Source organism: Crocuta crocuta, unplaced genomic scaffold (genome assembly GCF_008692635.1).
Source record: "Crocuta crocuta isolate KB4526 unplaced genomic scaffold, BGI_CrCroc_1.0 scaffold180, whole genome shotgun sequence".
Taxonomy (NCBI): domain Eukaryota; kingdom Metazoa; phylum Chordata; class Mammalia; order Carnivora; family Hyaenidae; genus Crocuta; species Crocuta crocuta.
The window spans coordinates 1,461,017-1,483,666 of NW_027527549.1; the positions used below are offsets into that span (position 1 = coordinate 1,461,017).

The following is a 22,650-nucleotide window of genomic DNA, read 5'->3' on the forward strand; positions in this document are numbered from 1 at the left end:
CTTACCCTCCAATGTGCCCCCAAGTGATCTTTTTGGATCACAAATGTGATTCCTTTTATCCACTTGCAGAAAAGCCCTTCAGGGACCCCTTTTAGTCTACCCTGTACAAGACAGGCTTTTCAAGATGAATCCCAAAACCTTTTGTACAGGTCAGCAATACCTTTCCACACAGTTCTGAATTCCAAGAGCTTTGAGATTTTAAAGTTTTCAAAAATGTGCAACAAAACCCACCCTGAACGGTGGTAACGTATTTCTGTCTATCCCACTGGAGAGAGATTTGTGTATTTCCCTACAGAAGCACTAGTGTGTTTGATAATGACTAGTCAGCCCTCCGCTCCAGGGACGGGTAAAGCACCTTGAGCCCTGAAAACCCCCCAACCCAGTGAACCACTCACCCTTCAAGAAACCTGCTCAAGGGTTTCCTTTTCAGTGAAGTTCCCCTGACCTTCTCTTGATGTGTCACAGCCACTATCAAGAAAGAACCCCACCCCACCCCCCACCTCCCCGCTGTAGGCAGTATACTTGGTTTCCCCTATAAAACTACGAACGGGCTCCTCGCGGAGTATTTTAGTCAATCCTAGCACAGTCTGGAACACTAGGGGCTCGTTAACGTACAATGAAACCCAGCTGTCTCCAACTCCCAATTCCCTTCAAAGTTCATTTCTGCTTCACCCCTAAACCTCGGGCTATTTCCCTGCACAGGCAGGCCCATCACGGCTCTTTTCTTTTGCAGAGTTCCTCCTTCCCCGTGTCATCCTACAATTTACTCTCCACCAGACGGCTTCTCTCAGCCCCAAACTCTCCCTTTATCGTCCTCTGGGTTCGGTCCCCAGTCCTGCTTTCCCCTGGCCTCGAACGGGTCAAGTCCTTCCCTCCAAGGCAATTCGTCCTCACTGCCCGTACCGCTTACCTACTCAACACCTCTCCCGCTACAGGCCTTTCCTCCCAAAACACCAGTCACAGGCGCTTTCCCAGACCCCGTCCCCTTTCTCTGTCCGAGTCCACCAGCTCCCGAACCTGCGCTGGGCCAGAGTCCACGCCTTCCCGGCCCGGATCCACACACCCCAAACCTCCCTCGCAGCTGGTGTCCCCTCCCCCAGCCTCTCGCCGCCGGCACCCCTCCCTACACCCTCCCCTTATCTCGGGCGGCCCACCTTCTCTGGAAACTGTCCCGGGGCCGTGTCCTCCACCTCTCAGACCCCTCACGATCGCGCCGGTCGGAGCGACCCCGAGCGCGGGCACCTCGGTCCCCAGATCCTCCACGGGCCCGAAAATCCCCTTCGGCCCAGACCTGGGGCAGGGCCTCCCGCTCACCTTGCTGGATGTCGCCGTTGCTGCCCCCCGGGATGGGCACGCTGAGCTGGCGCTCGGGCTCCGGCAGGCAGCGCAGGCAGAAGGAGTGAAGGCAGGGCAGCAGCTTGGGCTCCGCCTCACGCCGGCTCTGCAAGCTCTGCTGACACACGGCGCAGGTGTCCAGGAGCGACGCCGGCGGTCCAGGAGGCGGCCCCGCCGACGGACCCGGAGCGGGAGCCGAGGCTGGAGCTGGAGCCGGCGTCGATACCGCCCCCCCGGGAACTCCAGGGCCCACTGAGGCCGCAGAGGCTGAGGCAGCCGGGGCCGAGCCCGAGGAGGCCGCGGACACCCCCCCGTCGTCGGGCCCGGCCGCGCCGCTCTCCGCGCCCGCCCTGCCTCCTTCCTCCTCCTCCTCCTCCACCAGCACCGCGGCGAGAGGCGGCTCCCGCTCCCGCGNCGCCTGGCGTGGCTGCGAGCGTGTAAAGCCGGTGGCGGTGGACGCCGAGCCGCCTCCGGCCGGCGGCGGTTATGAGCTCGGACGTGGCCCTGGTGCGGGGAGGAAAGCGGCAAAGGGTGGAAGGATAGGAGGCCGGGACCGGGACCAGTCCCTCCCCAGCTAGCGTCTCCCGGGCGGCNTTTTTTTTTTTTTTTTTTTAACTGAAGACTGCCAGAAATAGACTGAAAAGACCCCGGGAGGAAAAAACTTTAACAGCTATTTTTAGCTGCTTAAGGTGATTGATTCTCATAAGTCTACGTTTCAGAAAACCAGCTGAGGAGCGTTTTCAAAGCAGAGGTGCCATGGCCACACCCCGGACCTGCATCAGGAAGTGGGGGGAGAGGGCTGCTGGATGTTGAAAAGTCGCTTCGACGGATTCCGATGGGCGTCGGTTTCAGGAGCCACCGATCTACCCAATGTTATGTCCCGAAAGTCCCATTTAGTGTCCCGGCGCGAGTTGGGTTCCAAATGCCCTAATGACACGGGTCATAGAAGCTGTCAGCAGCGTTTGTCTCTGTGAAAACAAGTACCCGAGATGCTTATGCAGCGCAGCCGCTGTTTTAATGTGAGGATCACGAAGCGCTTTCGTCTTCTGACAGTGTCCCCAAGGAGCTGGTATTCTCTGAGCCTGCACAAGTCCCTAAAAATCAGCCGTCTCAAAACATTTTTCATTTATTCGCTCACAGATAGCGACCTCTGACCATGCAGTAGGGGAGTGTTGTAGAGATCACAGCAGAAAGCAAAGATCTTTGCCTTCGAGGAGGTTCCAATCTAACGGAGGAGGATTGACCATCAATCTATGCCAGGGACTGAGAAGTGCCATGAGGACAAAATAAGCAGATTAAAAGAAATCGGAAAAGGCTGAGAAAGGCCTCTTGATAGACGACCAGGACTTGTGACTCTTGCAGAAGAGTGTTCCGGGCAGAAGAGCAAACAGTAAGTACAAAGGACCTGAGGCCGACAGGGAGTCTCGGCTCGTTAGAGGAACAGCAAGGAGTTCGAGGGGCTTGAGGTTCCAACGAGGGAGAGAGCCCCGCACCGTTAAGATGAGAGAGTTAAGGGGGCAGCTCGCACACAGGAAGGGCCCTCGATTTTTTAAACTTCTGTGCACTTGGAAACAAATCTGAAAAACTGTTTCCTCCAACGTCGTAAGTAGTTGATTCTAGAATTTTCCAGCATGCATGGAAGTAGTTGCAAAGAGTGCAATTACTGACTTCTTGCAATAGTGACATTTTTAAGTTGTTACTCTTAAATCTGTCCAATGGAGGGGACACCTGGGTGGCTCAGTCGGTTGAGCGTCCGACTTGGGCGCAGTCATGATCCCGGGGTTCCTGAGTTCGAGCCCCACACCATGGTGGGTGCTGTCAGTGCGGAGCCCGCCTCAAACCCTCTGTCCCCTTCTCTCTGCCCCTCCCCCGCTTGCGCTCTCCCAAAAATAAAATAAATATTAAAATAAGCAAATAAAACGATCCAACAGAAAAGTTTAACAAACACTACCATGCAGTTTAAAACACCAGCATTCATCAAAAATGTCATCTTTTGTTAAATAAACTGTGAGCATGGAAAGTAACGTGTTATTGGGAATGTCCTTTTGAGATGGCTCCTCTTTCTCTTTTTCACTTAGTTCATGCAGACCTGGATGTGTGTAACGTTACTGGAAAGAGGGTCCGGTGTCCATTCCATTTTTCTTCTTTTTTTTAATGTTTATTTTTGAGACGGAGAGAGACAGAGTTCGAAGCAGGGAGGAGCAAAGAGAGAGGGAGACCCAAAATCCGAGGCCGGCTGCAGGTTCCGAGCACAGAGCCCGACGCGGGGCTCAAACGCACGAACCGTCAGATCATGACCTGAGCCGGAAGTCGGACGCTTAACCGCCTGAGCCCCCAAGGCGCCCCTCTGTTTTTCATTTTTATAGATGTAAGCACTGCATTAAAAACCTGTGTATGTGTCCCTGTGTTTCATTTTTACATATGTGACTAATTTCCTTAAAGCAGTCCTTAACTTTTGTTCCCCTTGGAAAAATTTCCACCGCTGGAGCAGCAGAGGAGTGCTCGGAACCTAGTTTTAAGATGCTGAGCGAGCTGGGGAAGTCTTGGAGGAGTTTTGAGCCAAGACTCTAAGCAGTGAAGAGTCGCTGGGGCTGCTTCCTGGAGAAATCAGGTGCAGGGGTTCAGAGGGGAAGGGAGACCAGCGAGGCGGCTCGTAGAATAACAGGGATGCTGGTTGTTGGGCCCTGCATGGTATCTGTGCAGATGGTGAAAACTATGGAGCATATATAATAAAGAGCAAATAAAGACTTTCTTCCATATTCACTTGAAACAAGTGCGTTAATGGGGCTGAATCTCTCAAACAGAATTGTTGCTTCCTTGAATTTTTCTTAACTTTTTGATGCCTGCTACTACTTGCCCTTATTAAAATCTAGTGTGTTTTTGGAAACTATAATTTTATGGAGAGGAATTTGCCCTTCATGAAATTTACTGTGTGCTCTCAAATGCAGGGCCCTAAATTAAGCTGTCATGGAGTATTTGGGGACATTTAAACAGATATCCTGGTACATCTTGGGATGCTTGTCTGGCACAGTCAGTAGAGCGTGTAACTCTTGATCTTGGGGTTGTGAGTTCAAGCCCCACTTTAGGCAGATGGATAGACAAACACAAACAGATACCCAGGTACGTCCTTGATTTACAAAGGTGGCCCAGAAATCTTAGGGGAGAAACTATGAAAATATTCATGAGGCTCAGATACCATATGCACAAACCTGTCTGATGGAGAGAATGCATAGTGCGGAGGTTCAATGTTTGGCCCTACAGCCAGACTGCCTAATTTGAAGCTTGGTTTCACCACCTACTAGCTGTGTAATTGGGGTAATTTAGTTAACTTGCCTCAGTTTCCTCATTTGTAAAAAGGCATTTGTTATCAGTAAGACCTACCTTAAGGATGTCTGACAAATAGGTGTAAAGTGCTTTTAGTACGTGGCACAGAGTAATGCTAAAGTGAGTATAAAAAGCAAACCCAAAGATCCCTGAAGGGGACTGAACTAGAGGGAGAAACAAAGGTACCTCAGAGGGAAATGTCAAGAAGAAAAATTATGCTATGGACTGAACAGTGGCTGTAAGTAGAGGCTGTGTCCAACCACGCCCTGGCCAAGGCTACCTGTTACCTCTGTCTCTCTAGCATGAGTATTATGAGAATAACACAGTTCTGAAATAAGAGAACCATGTGCAGATGCCTAGCAGCTCTGCTATGGAGAACCGTCCCCCCCCGCCCGCCAAAATCGTTGGTAGCCAGAAGTGGAAGGAACATTCCAGTTGTCCAGAAAACCGGCAAAGAGAAAAAGCATTAGAAGTGAAGGACATGCGATGGGGGTGAGAGCGTAAGCCACTGGCTGGGCACAGGAAGTTTGCAGTAACAAGGCAGGAAGCCTTGGAAGGGCCGGTTCTGCAGCTCTTGGGGAGAACAAACACGGCCAGGAGCAGCAGCAGAATTGTGCCTAAGGGCCAGCAGAGGGAGGCTGAACTGCACTTGAGATTTGGGGCATTTCTTGAATTTCATAGTTGCCCTCACGAGCGGGTAAGGCCGACAGGTATTAAAGATGAAATTTGGTGAGTTTAAAGTTGACTCCTGAACAAAGATTCATAGGCACATGCACCTCGGACCTAGCTCGTCCTTGGGCTCAGCAGGATGTCCACCTTCAGAACAGGGACTTTCCTAACAGTCATTGAAAGAAGAAATAAAAAGGGTGATGTTGAGAAGAGTAAGATTTTTGTCCAGAAGTGTGTCCAGTGCCACACCAGGGAAAAGAAAAAAAAGCATTAGAAAGAAATTCCCTTGGTTTATTTGGGTAGAAGTCCACTCAGGCTTCAGATTCCCTTACACTGACCCCAACAAGAACGAAGGCATCATCTGAGGAGAGGTGTATTTGGGGAATACCAAGAAGTACATCCCTGGAGCAAAAATAACCTTTGGCAGCGTTAAGAAGGCAAAAAAGAGGGGCGCCTGGGTGGCTCTTGATTTCAGCTCAAGTCATGATCCCAGGGTCCTGGGATGGAGCCCCATATCAGGCTTTGCTGAATGTGTGTGCGTGTGCATGTGTGTGTGTGAGAGAGAACCAAAAAAAAAAAAAAAAACCAGCTTAAAAAAAAAGATAAACTTGACAGCTATTTCAAAAAGCTGCTAACAAGGGGTGCTTGGGTGGCTCGGTTGAGTGTCCAACTTCAGTTCAGGTCATGATCTCAGGGTTCCTGAGTTCAAGCTCTGCATCAGGTGTGCTGCTGTCAGCACAGAGCCTGCTTCAGATCCTCTGTCCCCCTCTTTCTCTGCCCCTCCCCCGCTTGCACACCGCACTCTCTTTCTGTCAGAAATAAATAAAACATTTAAAAAAATTTTTTTAAAGTTACTAATGAGTAATAGTTGGCCACTGCCTTATTTCTTACAAAAAAGAAATCGTAATTTCTTTTATTTGTGACATCTTTTCCTTTAATGTTTATTTATTTATTTATTTTGAGAGAGAGCACACACATGCGCAAAGCTAGGAGGTGGAGGAGGCAGAGAGGAGAGAGAGAGAGAATCCCAAGCAGGGCACTGACAGATTCTCCAGTGACAGTGCAGAGCCCGATGCAGGGCTGGAACTCTCAAAGTAAAAGCTCGTGACCTGAGCTGAAGTCAAGAGTCAGCATTTAACCCCCTGCTCCACACAGGCATCCCTATGAGTAACATATTTAAATTGAGCTCATGCAGAGGTGCCTGGCTGGCTCAGTTGGTAGAGCATGCAACTCTTGGTCTCAGGGTTCTGAGTTCAATCCCCATGTTGGGTGTAGAACGTTAAAAAAATTGATCTTGTACACTAGAATTATGATCCCGAATGGCTGGTAGAATATTTTTGTTGGATAGTCCTGATTTAAACAAAACTGGCTTATTTCATTAATACAATCACCTTTTTAAAAAAATTTATGTCTTTTATTTTGAGAGACAGAGAGCAAGTGTGAGAGGGACAGAGAGAGAGGAGACACAGAATCTGAAGCAGCTTTCAGGTTCTGAGCTGTCAGCACAGAGCCCAACGGCAGGGCTTGAACCCACGGACCGTGAGATCATGACCTGAGCCAAAGTCAGATGCCCAACCAACTGAGCCACCCAGGCACCCCTACAATCACCTTTTTAAATTTTGGTAATTCCTTTTCGGCAAGTGCTAGCACTGTTTTCCCTTCTAAAGCTATAACTAGACTTGATTAGTAATGTTCAGCTTTTCACAAAGATGGTGAATCCCATCTCGAAACCTATAGGGATTGCTTTTATATTTAGATTTATATAACTGGTTACATTAATATATTTAAATACTCAGGAGATGTCTTCACTGTCTCATCGAACCGAGCAAGACTCGCCTGTCTTCCAGTCTGTTCATTAGGCCACCAAAGAACAGAAGATAGGGTAGCAAAGTCCATTTTATCTTTTTGGTCTTAATTATGTCATTTGAAATTCCCTGTATCTAAAATACCGCCTTTTAGTTAATGAAAGGCATTTTAGTGTGGTTTATACATGATGTCAAAGAATATTTAACAGTTCTCACATTTTATAAATTATCTATAAGATTAGATGCTTTTAAAAGTCAGCATGACAAATATAACAGCAAATTAAACTTTGCTTTTGAATCCTTTATTATCTAAGTAAGACTAAGTCATAATTCAGGATGGTCTTTATTTTTTTATGTTTATTTATTCATTTTTTGAGAGAGAGAGAGCAAGCCAGGGAGGGGCAGAAAGAGAGGGAGAGGGAAATCCCAAGCAGGCTCCATGTTTCCAGCACAGAGCCCGATGCAGGGCTCGAACTCACAAACTGTGAGATCATGACCTGAGCTGAGATCGAGAGTCGGGCACTTAACCAACTGAGCCCCCCAGGTGTCCCTTAGGATTGTCTTTAAACAGCTATTCAAAAACACGTAAAACTGTAGAACTGTATATTTTGATTGGTAGTAGTGTTTTTGTCAGCTTATCAGAAGGATTAAAGCAGAGGAGATATACCATCAGCACAGACTTGTAAATTATCTAATCATAAGGCTTAAGATAACTGAAATCGTAGAAAAATAATAGTCATTTGTCAGCATTTCATGATGTTGTTCAAAGTGCACTCTGACTTCCAGGCTCTGTGTTGCCTAAATGAATATGAGAACCACTGATAACCAGGAAAGAGGAGACAGACGTCAGAGTCGAGCCTGGTTGCTAATTCTTGTTTTTTTTTTATATTTCTCAGGCGTTTCAGGAGCACATTAGTAATAAATGTGACATTTAAACAGGATTTTACAGTTTACAAAGTACTTTCCACATACATTGTCTCTAATTCTTGCAACCAATAAAATACATCCCAAATTAGTCAATAAGTACACATCACTTGAGTGTACTGTACTGTATTAGCTGTTGTTACAGTGTTCAATTTTTCTATTATAAACAATATTGTGATAAACATTATGATGAATGATTCTTTGCATGTCTGTAATCATTTCTCCTGAATGTTCCTAAAGATAAAATTGCTGATTCAGCAAGTATACCCATTGTAGATGTTTTCAGTAAATAAATTTGAAGGGTTCCTATTACGTTATTAGATAACCTAAGTTGACGTATTTTGCTACTATAAATACAGGTGGAATTAACATGCAATCTTTTTTTCAAATTTCAGGTTGTTTCTCTAAAGGTCTCTCCTCACATCCCACCCATTCCTCAGTCCACTCCTATCACCAAAACAGCTCTTGATCAAGGTCATCAATGGCCTCCATATTTTAAAACCCTTCAGACATATTTTAATCCCTGACGTTACTCTTCTTCTCAGCGGGATGTAACACCGGTGGCCTTCCCTTCTGGAACCCCTTACCTTTCTTGGCTTTCACGACACCATACTCTCCTGATTTGCCACTACCTCTTAGACTGCTGTCTCTCTTTTGCAGATCTTATCAAGGGTCCCAACGACCAGACAAGAAGCATTCACAAAACTCAGGAAAGCTATTATACTCAAGGGTATGGTTTATTACAGTGAAATGATAGATTAAAATCAACAGAGACAAAAGGTACATAGAGTAAAGTCTAAGAGGAAACAGGCGTACGGTTCCAGGTGTCCCTCCTGGTGGAGTCGCACAAGCATTGATTCTCCCAGGAAGACACGTGACAGCACACAGGTTGCCAAACAGGCAAACTCACCCAAGCCTTGGTATATGGGGTGTTTATTTGGGACCTGCCCCTTCAGCATAGAGCACCCACCTAACTGATCCCAGCTACTCTGTCTCCAGGCTACAGAGGTCAGACTAATACAACATGGCCCCAGCCTCGGGCGTACAGGACACTCTTACCAAGCAGCGTATTCCAAGGGCTCAGATACTATCTCCCAGGGTCTTTCAAGTGCCGGTTTGACTAAAGACAGGCCTTTCTTTGGAATGGGTGGGGTTTAAGCCATGCAGGCCTACTAAGCCCTTTCCTGCACTCCTTACTCTTCTTGGATTTTCTCAAATACTAACTCCAGACCCCCTTACCTTCTCAATCAGTTTTTTTCACCCCTAGCAAACTCATCTGTGCTTCAGCTTTATTTGCCATGCATGAAATGATAGTTCCTAAGTGTATCACTTTAGCCCAGGTCTAACCTTTGAAGTCTAGATCCATCTTGACAGCCGCCTCTTCAATACGTCCACATGAATGTCTTAAAGGCACCTCAAATTCAGCATGTTGAGGACTCAACAGTCTCCTCCCTAAACCTCTTCATCTTCTTCCTCAGCCCCCACCTCATGGTGTTACCATTCACTCAGTTGCACTAGAAAGAAAGACACTTAGAAGATAATTAGCTGATTTTACTGACATGTTAGATATGAGAGTGGAAACCTACAACTTCTTACCCTCATATCCAACCTCTTACCCAGTCCTGTCAATTTGACTTTCTAAATATTTCTCCAGACCCCTCCATTTGTCTCTATTTCCATTGTCCCCACCCTGAGTCAACTTACGACCCTCAAGATAGCACCACCTCCTCATCTCCACATGCACTTGTGACTCCTTTGCAACCCACTGTCTAAACTGATGACAGGCACCTGGGGAGCTCAGTCTATTGAGCGTCCGACTTCAACTCAGGTCATGATCTCACGGTTCGTGGGTTCAAGCCCCACATCGGGCTCTGTGCTGACAACCAGCTCAGAGCCTGGAGCCTGTTTCGGATTCTGTATCTCCCTCTCTGACCCTCCCCTGCTCACACTGTCTCTTTCTCTCTCTCTCTCAGAAATAAATAAAACATTTAAAAATTAAATAAATAAACTGTAGTAAGAGTAGTCTTTTCAAAAGAAAACTGATCCCTGCTTTCTGAACCCACATCTCTAAGAGTTTCCCTTGCTTTTAGGATGAAAAACAAAAATTTTAAGGGCCTGCAAGACCTTTTGTTTGTCCTGGACTACATCTTTAACCACGTAATATCCCACTTTCCCCTTGGTTTTCACAACTTAGCTACACTGGCCTTTCAGTTTCTTCACTGTGGCATGTTCCACCTTGCCTCAGGGACACTGCACATTATGGCCTCAAGCTTGAGTGATCATTTCCCCTACCACCACCATCCACTTTGCAGAGTTAATTCCTACTCCAACTTGGGGTCACAGCTCAAGGAGTACTTCCTCAGAAGGCTTCTGTCTAAATCAGTTCTCTTTCTGGGGCACCTGGCTGGCTCAGTTGGAAGAGACCTCGATCTCAGGGTCATGGGTTCAAGCCCCTTGTTGCCTGTAGAGATTACTTAAATAAACTTTAAATCATTTTGCTTTCTTTCTTAAATCTGTTTCTTTTCTTCAGAGCTTCTGTGAGAAGCAGTGTAGTATGATGGTTAGAAGCAGGGGCCAAACCCATCTGGGTTTGAATTCCAGCTCTGCCACTTATTAGCTGTGTGACAAGTTACTTAACCTCTCTCTGACTAAGTTTCATTATCTGCAAATGCGTAAAATAGTGGTGGGCATAATAAAACTATATACATATTGTATTGCACATAGTAAGTTATTTTATATGATTAAATTAATGAATGGAAAGAGTTTGGAATATAGACCAGCAACTATAAAGTACACGTATTTCCTTTTATCATTAAGTTTTCAGTTTGTAATAATGCATTCATTAGCATGATTATCTGATTAATATTTATCTTTTTTTTTTTTTAAGATTTTTTTTTTAAGGTAGGCTCTGTGTCCAGCATGGGGCTTGAACTCAAAACCCTAAGATCAAGAGTCACATGCTCTATCTACCGACTGAGCCCAGGAGCCCTGATATTTGTCTCCCTTAATAAGTTACATGAGAACAGGGATTGTATCTATTTCTGTTTATACCCCAGATTTTGCTGACAAGTATTTCTGTATCGATAAGTCTTTCCACTGTTTGTGGGGTCTGAACGGAACATTATCTTCTACTGTATGGCTCTGGCTTCTGGGCACCAGTTAGGTGGTATTCTCAAGTCACTTATTTTACATAGATCATCCTTACAATCCAACACAAGAAATACTGTTTCGCATGTCTTGACAAAGATGGAACTATATCATCTACATGAGCTGCACTAAAGCAAATATCCGCACCCAGGGAATGAGACTGCATGATATAATTTCTAAAGCTTATGAAAGCCTGGTGGAAGAGACGAGCATCGAGTCCATGATAGGCACCAAGTTTCTGAATTTCTTTCCTCTTGTAAAACTGGTCTAAGATCTTCTTTACTTCATTCTTGTCCAAAGAGCCAGCTAGCTCAGCCCCGACGTTGCCAACCGCACTGAGGTCCTGAGGTTTCACAGTCAGCCGCAGAAACAAGGACTTTGGAGCCTCCTGAGGGAGAGGAGGAGGCAGAGGCAACATCAGACATGTGCCCCAGAGCCCTAGGAAGGGATCCAATGTGGGCACAAAGGGCAGAACAGACTGCTGTCCCCGGGGCCAGACCAGTTCCCCACCAGGAGCCAAGCCCACAACAGGACACACAGGGACCTAACAAGGTCTATTTATAAAGAATTCTCTTCATAAAAGCAGGAGATGGGAGTTCCGTCTCCTGCTTTCAGGAAGAAAAGGGGGGGGAATCGCAGCACCCTTCCTGCACTTGCTGTTTTTTTAAGTGCCTTTTACTCAAAATAATCCTTAAACAAAGTGGCATATTTGGGGGTGGCATATTCTGCCGCCCTTCATATATACATATATGCATATGTATGTGTGTGATATAAATACATATATTCCTTAGGCCTAGCCTCAGGAAGTCTTGGGAACAACAATACCCCAACAGCAACAAATAGTCCTAGCACACCGCAGATCTTGGCTTTTAAATGCTCTTCTCTTTTAAAAAGAACTAGTGTAGGGGCGCCTGGGTGGCTCAGTCGGTTAAGTATCCGACTTCGACTCAGGTCATTATCTCACAGTTTGTGGGTTTGAGCCCCGCATTGGGCTCTGTGCTGACAGCTAGCTCAAGCTGGAGCCTGTTTCAGATTCTATGTCTCCCTCTCTCTCTCTGCCCCTCCCATGCTCATGCTCTGTCTCTCAATAATAAAAATGTTTAAAAAATTTTTTTAATAATAAAAAGAACTAGTGCTCCTTGGTGAAATGGCTGATTCTAAGGCTAAGGCAGGGAAAATACAAGATGAGCCCGAAATATCTTGCTGTTGTAGGAAGTCAGGAAGTCCTCGCAAAATGATGGCAACGTATTAAAAAGTCAAAGAAGCCAGCTTAAATGAGCTGCCAATAGCCAAATCTGGAACAATTTGAATATCAAAATAAATAATGATAGTGACAGATTATGACACTCTGAATAAAACAAAACCATGAATCCAGGGGGGCGCCTGGGTGACTCAGTTGGTTAAGCGTCCAACTTCATCCCAGGTCATGATCTCATGATTAGTGGGTTCGAGCCCCATGTCGGGCTCTGTACTGACAACTTAGAGCCTGGAGCATGCTTTAGGTTCTGTGTCTTCCTCTCTCTCTTCTCCTCCCCCACTCACACTCTGTCTTTCTCTCTCTCAAAACTAACTAAACATTTAAAACTTTTTTTTTAAGTTTCAAGGTCATTTGGAAACCACATAAGATGGCAAAGACACAAGGTAGAAGAAGCCTGGGAACATTGGTTTTGGAATTTATAGGAGTGACAATTAAACTTCCATTTAAGCCACTATTCATTTGGGGTAACAAAAAAAAAAGTATCAAGGTCATGAATGTCAAGGAGAGCCTTAGGAATTATTCCAGATTGAATATGATTAAAAAGACATGATAAAATGCAAATCAAAGCCACCATGGAAAACAAAACAAAACAAAAAACACAGAAACCACAAGGAGATACCACTTCATATGCACTAGGAATGACTATTAGGAAAAAAACTAAACAGAACAGAAAATAAGTGTTGGTAATGATGTAGAGCAATTGGAACCTTTGTGGATTGCTGGTGGGGAGTGTAGAATAGTACAGGCGCTCTTGAAAACATTATGGCAGCTCCTCAAAAAATTAGAATTTTAATGTAATCCAACAATACTACTTCTGAGTATATATACAAAAGAATTGAACACAGGTGCTTGAACAGATATTTGTATACACCAACGTTCATAGCTGCATTATTCTCAATACTAAAAGGGTGGAAACAACTCAAGTGTCCACTGATGAGTGAATGGATAAACAAAATGTAGAATATAGACAAAAGGGAACATTATTCAGCCTTAAGGAGTACAGAAATTCTGACATATGCCACAACATGAATGAACCTTGAAGACATTATGCTAAGTGAAATAAGCCAGACACAAAAGAATAAACATTGTATGGTTCTTATGTGAGATACTTAGTGTGGTCAGATTCACAGAGACAAAAAGTAGAATGATGCTTGCTGGGAGTCAGGGGGAGGAGAAACTGTAGAGTTATTGTTTAATGGGTACGCTGTTTCATTTTGGAAAGATGAGAAAGTCGAGATGGTTGGTGGTGATGTGCTAATGCCATTGAACTGTACCTTTAAAGATGATTAAAGGGTAGGGGCGCCTGGGGGGCTCAGTCAGTTAAGCATAGACTTTGGCTCAGATCACGATCTTATGGTTTGTGGGTTCGAGCCCCATGGGGGGCAGGGGGGGGGGGCTCTGTGCTGACAGCTCGAAGCCTGGAGCTGCTTCGGATTCCGTGTCTCCTTCTCTCTTTGCCCCTACCCCACTCGCACTCTGTCTCTCTCTCAAAAATAAATAAACACTTAAAAAATTGTTTTATAATGGTTAAGTGGCAAATTAATTTTGATACAAAGGATGTTTCTAGAACAATTGGTAAAACCTGAATGGGGTCTGAGGTAATGCTAATATATGGATGTTAATTCCCTGATTTTGATGATTGTGCTGTGGCTATTTAGGAGAATATTCTTGTTTGTGGGACACACATGGAAGTCTTTGGAAGTGATAGGGCATCCTATCTGCTGTTTGCTCTCAGATGATCCAGGAAAAAAAAAGTTTTTTGTGCTATACTTATACCTTTTCTGTACACTTTAGATTATTTCCAAAAATTTTTAAACTTTTTTTTTTGATGTTTATTTATTTTGAGAGTGAGAGAGAAAGGAAGGGGCAGAGAGGTGAGGAGAGAGAGAATCCCAAGCAAGTTCCTCCCTCTCAGCACACAGCCCTCCCTGGGGCTCGAACCCATGGATCCATGAGATCATAACCTAAGCGAAAATCAAGAGTTGGGTACTTAACCGCCTAAGCCACCTGGGCAACCCTCCACAAATTTGTTAAAGATAAAATAAAGAATCGAAGTTAGCAGTGATTAAACAGTTGACAAAAACGAGTCCTGGGCTAGTTTTAGCATCAGAATTTGAGCTCAGGTCTCCATGCGCACTTTCCTGTCGTCAGCGCAATGTTCCTATAATAAACACTCCATCGGTAGTATGTGGTGTTTTGGGGGGTTTTTTTGAGTTTATTTATTTGGAGATAGGGAGACAGAGACAGTGGGAGCAGGAGAGGGGCAGAACGAGAGGGAGAGAGAGATTCTCACTCAGGCTTCACACTGCTAGCTGCGGAGCCCAACGCGGGGCCCAAACCTACATGACCTGAGCTGAACCGGGAGTCGGAAGCTGAAGTGGCTGAGCCACCAGGTGCCCTGGCAGTAGGAAAGGATGGCTTTTTCTAACTACCTAGCACATTATTGTGTTAAAGAGTCACCATCCTCACGAGATACCATAAATTAATAGTAAGAGAAAGAGAATGGAAGTAGAAAAGCAAGCTGATGAATACATAATTATGTCTGTATTCAGAAACCAGCTATAAATGATTTTTTTTAACTTTTTAAAACACTTTGTCTTACATTTGTCACAGAAATGTGTGGATTTACCAGAGGATGTGCTTTATCACTTCCTTTGGTTGTAAATATACTGTGGTCAAACAGGATTTGCTGCCTATTTTCTTTGACCTTCAAAGGGCTTTTTTATTATGTAAATATACAAATTAATCACTGAGAAGAGGAGTTTAGAAAGCTGTTTGGAATTGGAATAGAATTGCTAAATAGATTTATGGCTACTGTGTCTGAAGAGCCCAGAAGAATTGAGGTTTGGAACTGACCTTGAGGGTAGGAGGGACTCTCTGGAGCAGATTTCCATTTAAGGACAGAATGAAGATGTCAAAGGTCAGGGCCAAATCCATTTTTGCATGGCCCCTGGACGGAAGTATGGTTTTAACAGATGAATATTTGCCAATGGTTTGAGCCCCAATTAAGTAAAATATTACTCCTAAAAAACTTTTTTAATAAAAAAAATTCCCTTCTTATTGGCAGGTGTGTGGGTGTGTGTGTGTGTGTGTGTGTGAGACTGCATAATATATGTTGGTATATGTAAATATATAAATAACTATATAATTTCCTTGGTTTCACCTCTTGGCCTTCAACATCTAAAATATATACTATCTTGGGGCGCCTGGGTGGTTCAGTCGGTTAAGCGTCCGACTTCGGCTCAGGTCATGATCTCATGGTTCGTGGGTTTGAGCTGGGCTCTGTGCTGACAGCTTAGAGCCTGGAGCCTGTGTTTGAATTCTGTCTCCCTCTCTCTCTGACCCTCCCCTGCTTACTCTGTCTCTATCTCTCTCTCAAAAATAAATAAAACATTAAAATAGATAAATAAAATAAAAAATAAAATATATACTATCTTAAATAAACATAAATTAATTAATTAAATATTTACTATCTGATAATTTTTTTTTAATGTTTTATTTATTTCTAAGAGAGAGAGACAGCGTGAGCAGGGGAGGGTCAGAGAGAGAGGGAGTCACAGACTGAAACAGGCTCCAGGCTCTGAGCTGGCAGTCAGCACAGAGCCCGACGTGGGGCTCGAACCCACGAACCGCGAGATCATGACCTGAGCCGAAGTCGGACGCTCAACCGACTAAGCCACCCAGGCGCCCCTACTATCTGATAATTTTTTAAAAATTTAAAAGCTGGGGCACCTGGCTGGCTCAGTCAGAAGAGACTGCAGCTCTTGATCTTGGGGTTTTGAGTTTGACCCAACGTTGGGTGTAGAGAGGAGTTAAAAAAATAAATAAGCTTTTTTTTCATGTTTTATTTATTTCTGAGAGAGAGAATGAGAGACAGCATGAGCAGGGGAGGGTCAGAGAGAGAGGGAGACACAGAATCCGAAGCAGGCTCCAGGCTCTGAGCTGGCTGTCAGCACAGAGCCCGACGTGGGGCTCAAACCCACGAACTGTGAGATCATGACCTGGCCGAAGTCAGACACTTAACTGACTGAGCCACCCAGGCACCCTCAAAATAAATAAACTTAAAAGTAAATATTTACTCTCTGTCCCCTTACAGAAAATGTTTGCCAACCCTTGTTCTAGAAATAAGCAATGGTCTGTGTTTATATGAAGAGTAGAGTTGTGATAGAGTTGAAGGAGTTTTTAACAGGCTTAATTATTTGCAAAGAGTTGTCTGCTGAGAGTGAGGGAAAAGTGGCTGACGGGGCTCAAACAGTCATAAAGTTTTGAAATAATTGCCGTGGGAATTTCCTGCATATGATAAAAGAACCATTCAAATCATGGGGAAGTGATAGATGTTTTTAACACTTTTTAAAAAAAATTTTTTTAAATGTCTGTATTTTGAGAGATAGAGAAAGAGAGTGAGCAGGGGAGGGGCAGAGAGAGAGGAAGCAGGCTCCAGGCTCTGAGCTGTCAGCACAGAGCCCGACGCGGGGCTTGAACCCACAAACCATGAGATCATGACCTGAGTTGAATTCGGTCGCTTAACCTACTGAGCCACCTTGGCACCCCTGGGAAGTGTTAGATTCTTAATAAGTGATGTCTGTGCTGCAAGTGGCTAGTCATACACAGCAAAAAGATCATTACCTCACTCCTCACCAGATAAACTTCGGATATGATGAAAATTTCATTTGATTTCATTTTATTTATTTGAATATTTTAAATGTGAGAGAATGAGAACATTAAAGTACCGAAAGAATGTTTGGGTAAATATATTTTTTAAGTTTATTTATTTATTTTGAGAGAGAGAGAGAGCTAGCACTAGCAGGAGAGGGGAAGAGAGAGAATCCCAAGCAGGCTCTGTGCTGTTAACAACACGGGGCTCAATCTCACAAACTGTGAGATCATAATCTGAGTCAAAATCAAGAGTTGGATGCTTAACCGACTGAGCCACCCAGGCGCCCCTGGTTGGCCCTCACGGTTGGGGAGTTTGAGCTCTGTGTCAGGCTCTGCACTGACAGTGTGGAGCCTGCTTGGGAGTCTCTCTTTCTTCCTCCATCTCTACTCCTCCCTCACTTGTGTGCTGTCTCAAAATTAAGGGGGAAAAAAAACCTTAAAAAATGAAAAATTAAAATTAAAAAAATGACTGTCTCAGTTATGCAAATATAATTGGGAAGGCACCCAGTGTCCTGCAAGAAGGTTCTAACAAAGCTTTTTTGGGGGAGTGTATGTATGTGTGTGTGCAGGCATGCGTCTCTCCTAACCGGTAAAAACTGCCTTACCCTTTGTTTTGCCCAGTCATGGGGGAAGAGGTGGCTCAGTACCCTTAGGAAAGAGGGGACCAAGACCCCCATTTCTGTCCACAGAGTTCTGAATTTAAGGAGACTTTATGTACCTATACAAAGGCCCAGTGAGTGCCCAGCAAGACTGAGTCGACACCAGTTTTAGTTCTCTCTGTATTTGGCATTTATTATTTTTTTAATTTTTTTGTTTTTTTATTTATTTCTGAGAGAGAGAGAGCAAGCACATGTGAGCAGGGGAGGGTCAGGGAGAGAGGGAGATACAGAATCTGAAACAGGCTCCGGGCTCTGAGCTAGCTGTCAGCACAGAGCCCGACATGGGATTTGAACCCACGAACTGTGAAATCATGACCTGAGCCAAAGTTGGACCCTCAACCGACTGAGCCACCCAGGTGCCTCTGTATTTGGCATTTAGAGGAGAATTCTTGGGGTGCCTGAGTAACTCAGTTGTTTGAGCATCCGAGTCTTAATTTTAAGACCTAAGCTTAGGTCATGGTCTTGTAGCTCGTGGAATTGAGCCCCATGTCAGGCTCCTCACTGCGCAAAGCCCGTTTGTGATTCTCTCTCTCTCTCTCTCTTTCAAATAAATAAAAACTTTTTTTAAAAAAATGGAAGAGAATTTTTTCGCTCTTTGGGCTAAGTAAGCACCCCCTCAAAATCCTTGGCCTATTAGTGGAGAGCAGGGGAAACCACAATGGGGAAAACTAAACTTTCTTCTAATAGGGCATGGGGAAGGTCTCAACTATGATAGAGAAAATTAACATATGTAACTACCACATCTGTACCTTGAGTTTGCAAAGCAGATCATACTAATTACACTAGTATAGAAAGAGCTCTTTTATAAATCAAGAAGAAAAACGCATTCAAAAAAATAGATAAAAAGCATGACTAATGAATTATAGAAGAATAAAAGTAACTGACCATTAAATGTATGAAAAATGTTTAATGTATACTGGTAATCAAAAAACTATACAAATAAAATGTGATATTTGTCACAGATCAGATGGTCAAAAAAAAAAATACTATTCTGTGTTGGTAGTAGGTGCAAGAAAAAAATCTACTTCCATATACTGTAAATTAAAAGGTACAACAAGGTGTCAATATGTATAAAAAACTAGTATGTATATTTGTTTAATTTTTTTTTTAATGTTTTCATTTATTTCTAGGAGAGAGAGAGAGACAGCGTGAGCAGGGGAGGGTCAGAGAGAGAGGGAGTCACAGACTCTGAAACAGGCTCCAGGCTCTGAGCTGGCAGTCAGCACAGAGCCCGATGCGGGGCTCGAACCCACGAACCGTGAGATCATGACCTAAGCGAAAGTCGGACACTTAACCGACTAAGCCACCCAGGCGCCCCTAATTTTTAAAAATAAACAGAGGAGCACCTGGGTGGCTGAGTTGGTTAGGTATTCAACTTGATCTCAACTCAGGTCTTTTTTTTTTTTTAATGTTTATTTTTGAGAGAGAGAGAGCAGGGGAGGGGCAGACACACACACACACACACACACACACACACACAGAATCCAAAGCAGGCTCCAGGCTCTGAGCTGTCAGCATAGAGCCTGATGTGAGGCTCGAACTCACAAGCTGTAAGATCATGACCTGAGCTGAAGTCAGACGCTTGACTGACTGAGCCACCCAGGTGCCCCTCAACTCAGGTCTTGATCTCAGGGTCGTGAGTTCATGCCCTACATTGGGCTCTACACTAGGCGTGGAGCTCACACACACACAAAATAGAAGTGGGGGCGCCTGGGTGGCTCAGTCAGTTGGGTGTCCGGCATCAGCTCAGGTCATGATCTCACGGGTCGTGGGTTCGAGCCTCGCATCAGGCTCTTATGCTGACAGCTAGCTCAGAGCCTGGAGCCTGTTTCAGATTCTGTGTCTCCCTCTCTCTCTGACCCTCCCCTGCTCATGCTGTCTCTCTCTCTCAGAAATAAATAAAACATTAAAAAAAAATAGAAGTGGAATTTCTAAGGAAATAATTGGGCAAGTGCCCAAAGATGTAAAAACATTTGTTGTGCCACTATTAAAGAATATATATGATTCACAAGTACAGTGAATTGATTGTGCCTTGGGGTAGAATCCAGTAACAAATTGGTGCAATGCCTTCCAAATGTATGAGTGTTCTAATATTTCCCTCCTATTTTAATGTCTATATTAATGGAAGCTCATTCGCTGCCCTCCACCACCACACCTATCCCCAGTATGCCTGAATTGCTGTAAATTCTCTCAGCCATTCTTTTTTTTCCTTATTTTTTTTTAAAGTAAGCTCTAGGCCCAATGTGGGACTTAAACTCAAGACCCTGAAATCAAAAATGGCATGCTCTACCGACTAAGCCAGGCAGGTGTCCCTGTGAGCCTTTCTTTTTTTTTTTTTTTCTTTTTTATTTTTTTAACATTTATTTTTTGAGAGACAGAGAGAGACAGATCCTGAGCAGGGGAGGGGCAGAGAGAGAGGGAGTCACAGATTCTGAAGCAGGCTCCGGACTCTGAGCTGTCAGCACAGAGCTCTATGCAGGGCTTGAACTCACAAACCGTGAGATCAGGACTTGAGCCAAAGTGGAAGGTGTAACAAACTGAGCCATCCACCAGCCTCCCCCCCCACCTCCCACCCCCTCAGTTAGCCCTGCTTATCAAGAACAAAAGAAAGGATTGTATCAAAGTTGAATGAGAAGAAGGAAAGAAAAAGGAGGAATTGGGATTTCCCAGTCTACAGAAATTTTGGCTTTTTTTATGGCAATAAGTAATGCCCAAACTGAAGGACGCCTCTGGATCTTCTAGTGGGATTCAAATGAAATGTAAATGCCATTTACTCCTTTCCAGAAAGTAAACTCTTTTTTTTTGTTTGTTTGTTTGTTTTGTTTTTTTTTTTTTTTTTTTGGTGCCGAGACCCGGGATAGAAAGTAAACTCTTTACTGACCCCTTCTAGGTCATTGCTAATTGTCCCACCTGCAGTAGGTGAGCGTCTTAATTCTTTAGACATAAGGGAAACCATATAATTTATCATCTAGGGCACACGTGACTCAGTTGGATAAGCGTCTGACTCTTCTCTTTCCCTTGTAGCATTTAAATATAATATAATTTTATTTATGTAATGATATAATCAGTCTTTGCCACAAGCCTGAAAGTTCCACGTGGTAGGGACTGTTTTCTCATGGTATTACCAGGACCCCAGTACGTTGTACTCATTCAGTACTCTCTTAGTGGGTATAGCCGTATCCCACAAATCTTATTAGATACCCTTCAAGGTGGAGAGGTACATCCGGTGCATGAGCTTGGTGGTGGAGACAGTGGCCGAGTGGGCAGAGGACTGGAGGAGTTCAGGGCTGGTGCAGGGGGGGAAGCAAGAAGGGGTGCCGAGGACACTAAAGGGTGCTGATTGAGTTTCCCCCCATGTCTCTGACATCCCAATTCCGCCCCAATACTTTTTCAGTCACCTATGCATTCTTTTCTTTGGAGAAAGAGGTAAACCTCAGAGTGAAAAACCAACACCAAAATAGCTTTGCAGAGTTAGAACGTGTCCAAGAAACCAGTCACAGCTCAACTGGATGGTGTTCCTCCAAACAATCCTCAACTGGGGAAGCTTACACTCCTCCAGCACGTGGAAAGATGAATACACCTTCTTCTGCTGTCAGTTGCTGAGAGAGAAGTTTTCTCTCCTGATGGACCCACCACCATCCCTTTGTTGCTGCTCTTTTCCCTTCTCCCTGCCTCGGTGTCCCCTTGCCACGAAGCTTCTTTAGATGCATCTGCTCATCCTTGAGTCCTGGTGCTCATCTCCGTAGAGGCCAAGGAAAGGTAGTGTCCCACCGGGTGCAAAGTCAAGTGCTGTGCTTTGGATACCAGTCAAAGGTCTCCTTCCTCTTGGCTAAAGGCTGCTCACCGAAGAGCTTCACCACTTGCATGGATTTGGAATCGGTAGATCTGGCAACTTTGCCGAATAGCCAGGCGCTGAGACGACTCATGCACAAGGCATATTCTGAAAGTTAAGACATTTCTTGAGCACCAAGGAGTAAGAGTCCCTACTTGCGACCTTCCTCTCCCTCAAGCCCCTCTCCCCAAGAATTCAACTCTTGATTTTGGCTCAGGTCATGATCTCACAGTCAAGAGACTGGGCCCCATGCTGGGCTGTGCACTAGGCGTGAAACCTGCTTAAGATCTTCTTTCCCATTCCTTCTGCCCCTTCCCTGCATGCTCTCGCTCGCTCTCTCTCTCTCTCTCTCTCTCAAAAATGTATCATCTAAACCAAAACCCTTGAGAATGAATGGAGATGCTATTAATAATCACTCTGTGATTGTCCTCAGGACACCAGGGCATATCATCACTCTATATACCATACAACTGTGCCATGCTTGAGAAGAACAGGTCTGGTGAACTGCAGATATTAGTAGGTGTAAATTGAAGCACAAATCAGATAGATAGCTACCTGGCTAGAAAGATAGATATTGATTTGTGTAAGGTATAGACACATACAGCATGATAATTTTAATAGATATCCATTTTATTTTTTATTTTAAGTAATCTCCACACCCAGTGTGGGGCTCAAACTCACAACCCCAAGATCAAGAATTGCACACTCTACCCAGCGAACCAGCCAGGCACTCCAGTAGATATCCATTTTATATCCATTTGAGTCCACTAAATTTTCTTCTTACCTGGCTTCTGCCTCACAGCTTTTCTAACAGCTACTTCAACAGCTTTGAAAAATTCTGTTGCTAGCTTTTTAAATTCTTGTTCGTTTACAATTGTTAAAATCTAAAAAGGAGGTAATAGCAGATATAGTCCTTTGGCTCACTCAACCTTCATTCCAACATTTTTTGCTTACTATTCTTACATAAAAGCTTATGCTCCCAGGCAGTCTTGTTGCTAACTGCGACCATGTGACTCACTTCTGGCTAATGAGATTTAAGTG

The 22,650-nt window shown here is 44.4% G+C and overlaps 1 protein-coding gene and 1 pseudogene across 1 annotated transcript in view; both read right to left on the bottom strand.

Moving 5' to 3' along the window:
- TRIM33 (tripartite motif containing 33) overlaps window positions 1-1,789 on the bottom strand; it is a gene marked incomplete at its 5' end in the record, with an annotated part of 119,187 nt that extends 117,398 nt beyond the window's left edge. The window contains one exon of the mRNA XM_077767809.1: window positions 1,315-1,789. Coding sequence (XP_077623935.1) covers window positions 1,315-1,789 — 475 coding nt within the window. The remainder of the gene's footprint in view (window positions 1-1,314) is intronic.
- Window positions 1,790-21,322: 19,533 nt separating this feature from the next.
- LOC144234458 (small ribosomal subunit protein mS33 pseudogene) lies at window positions 21,323-21,733 on the bottom strand (annotated as a pseudogene).
- Between the last annotated feature and the right edge of the window lie 917 nt (window positions 21,734-22,650).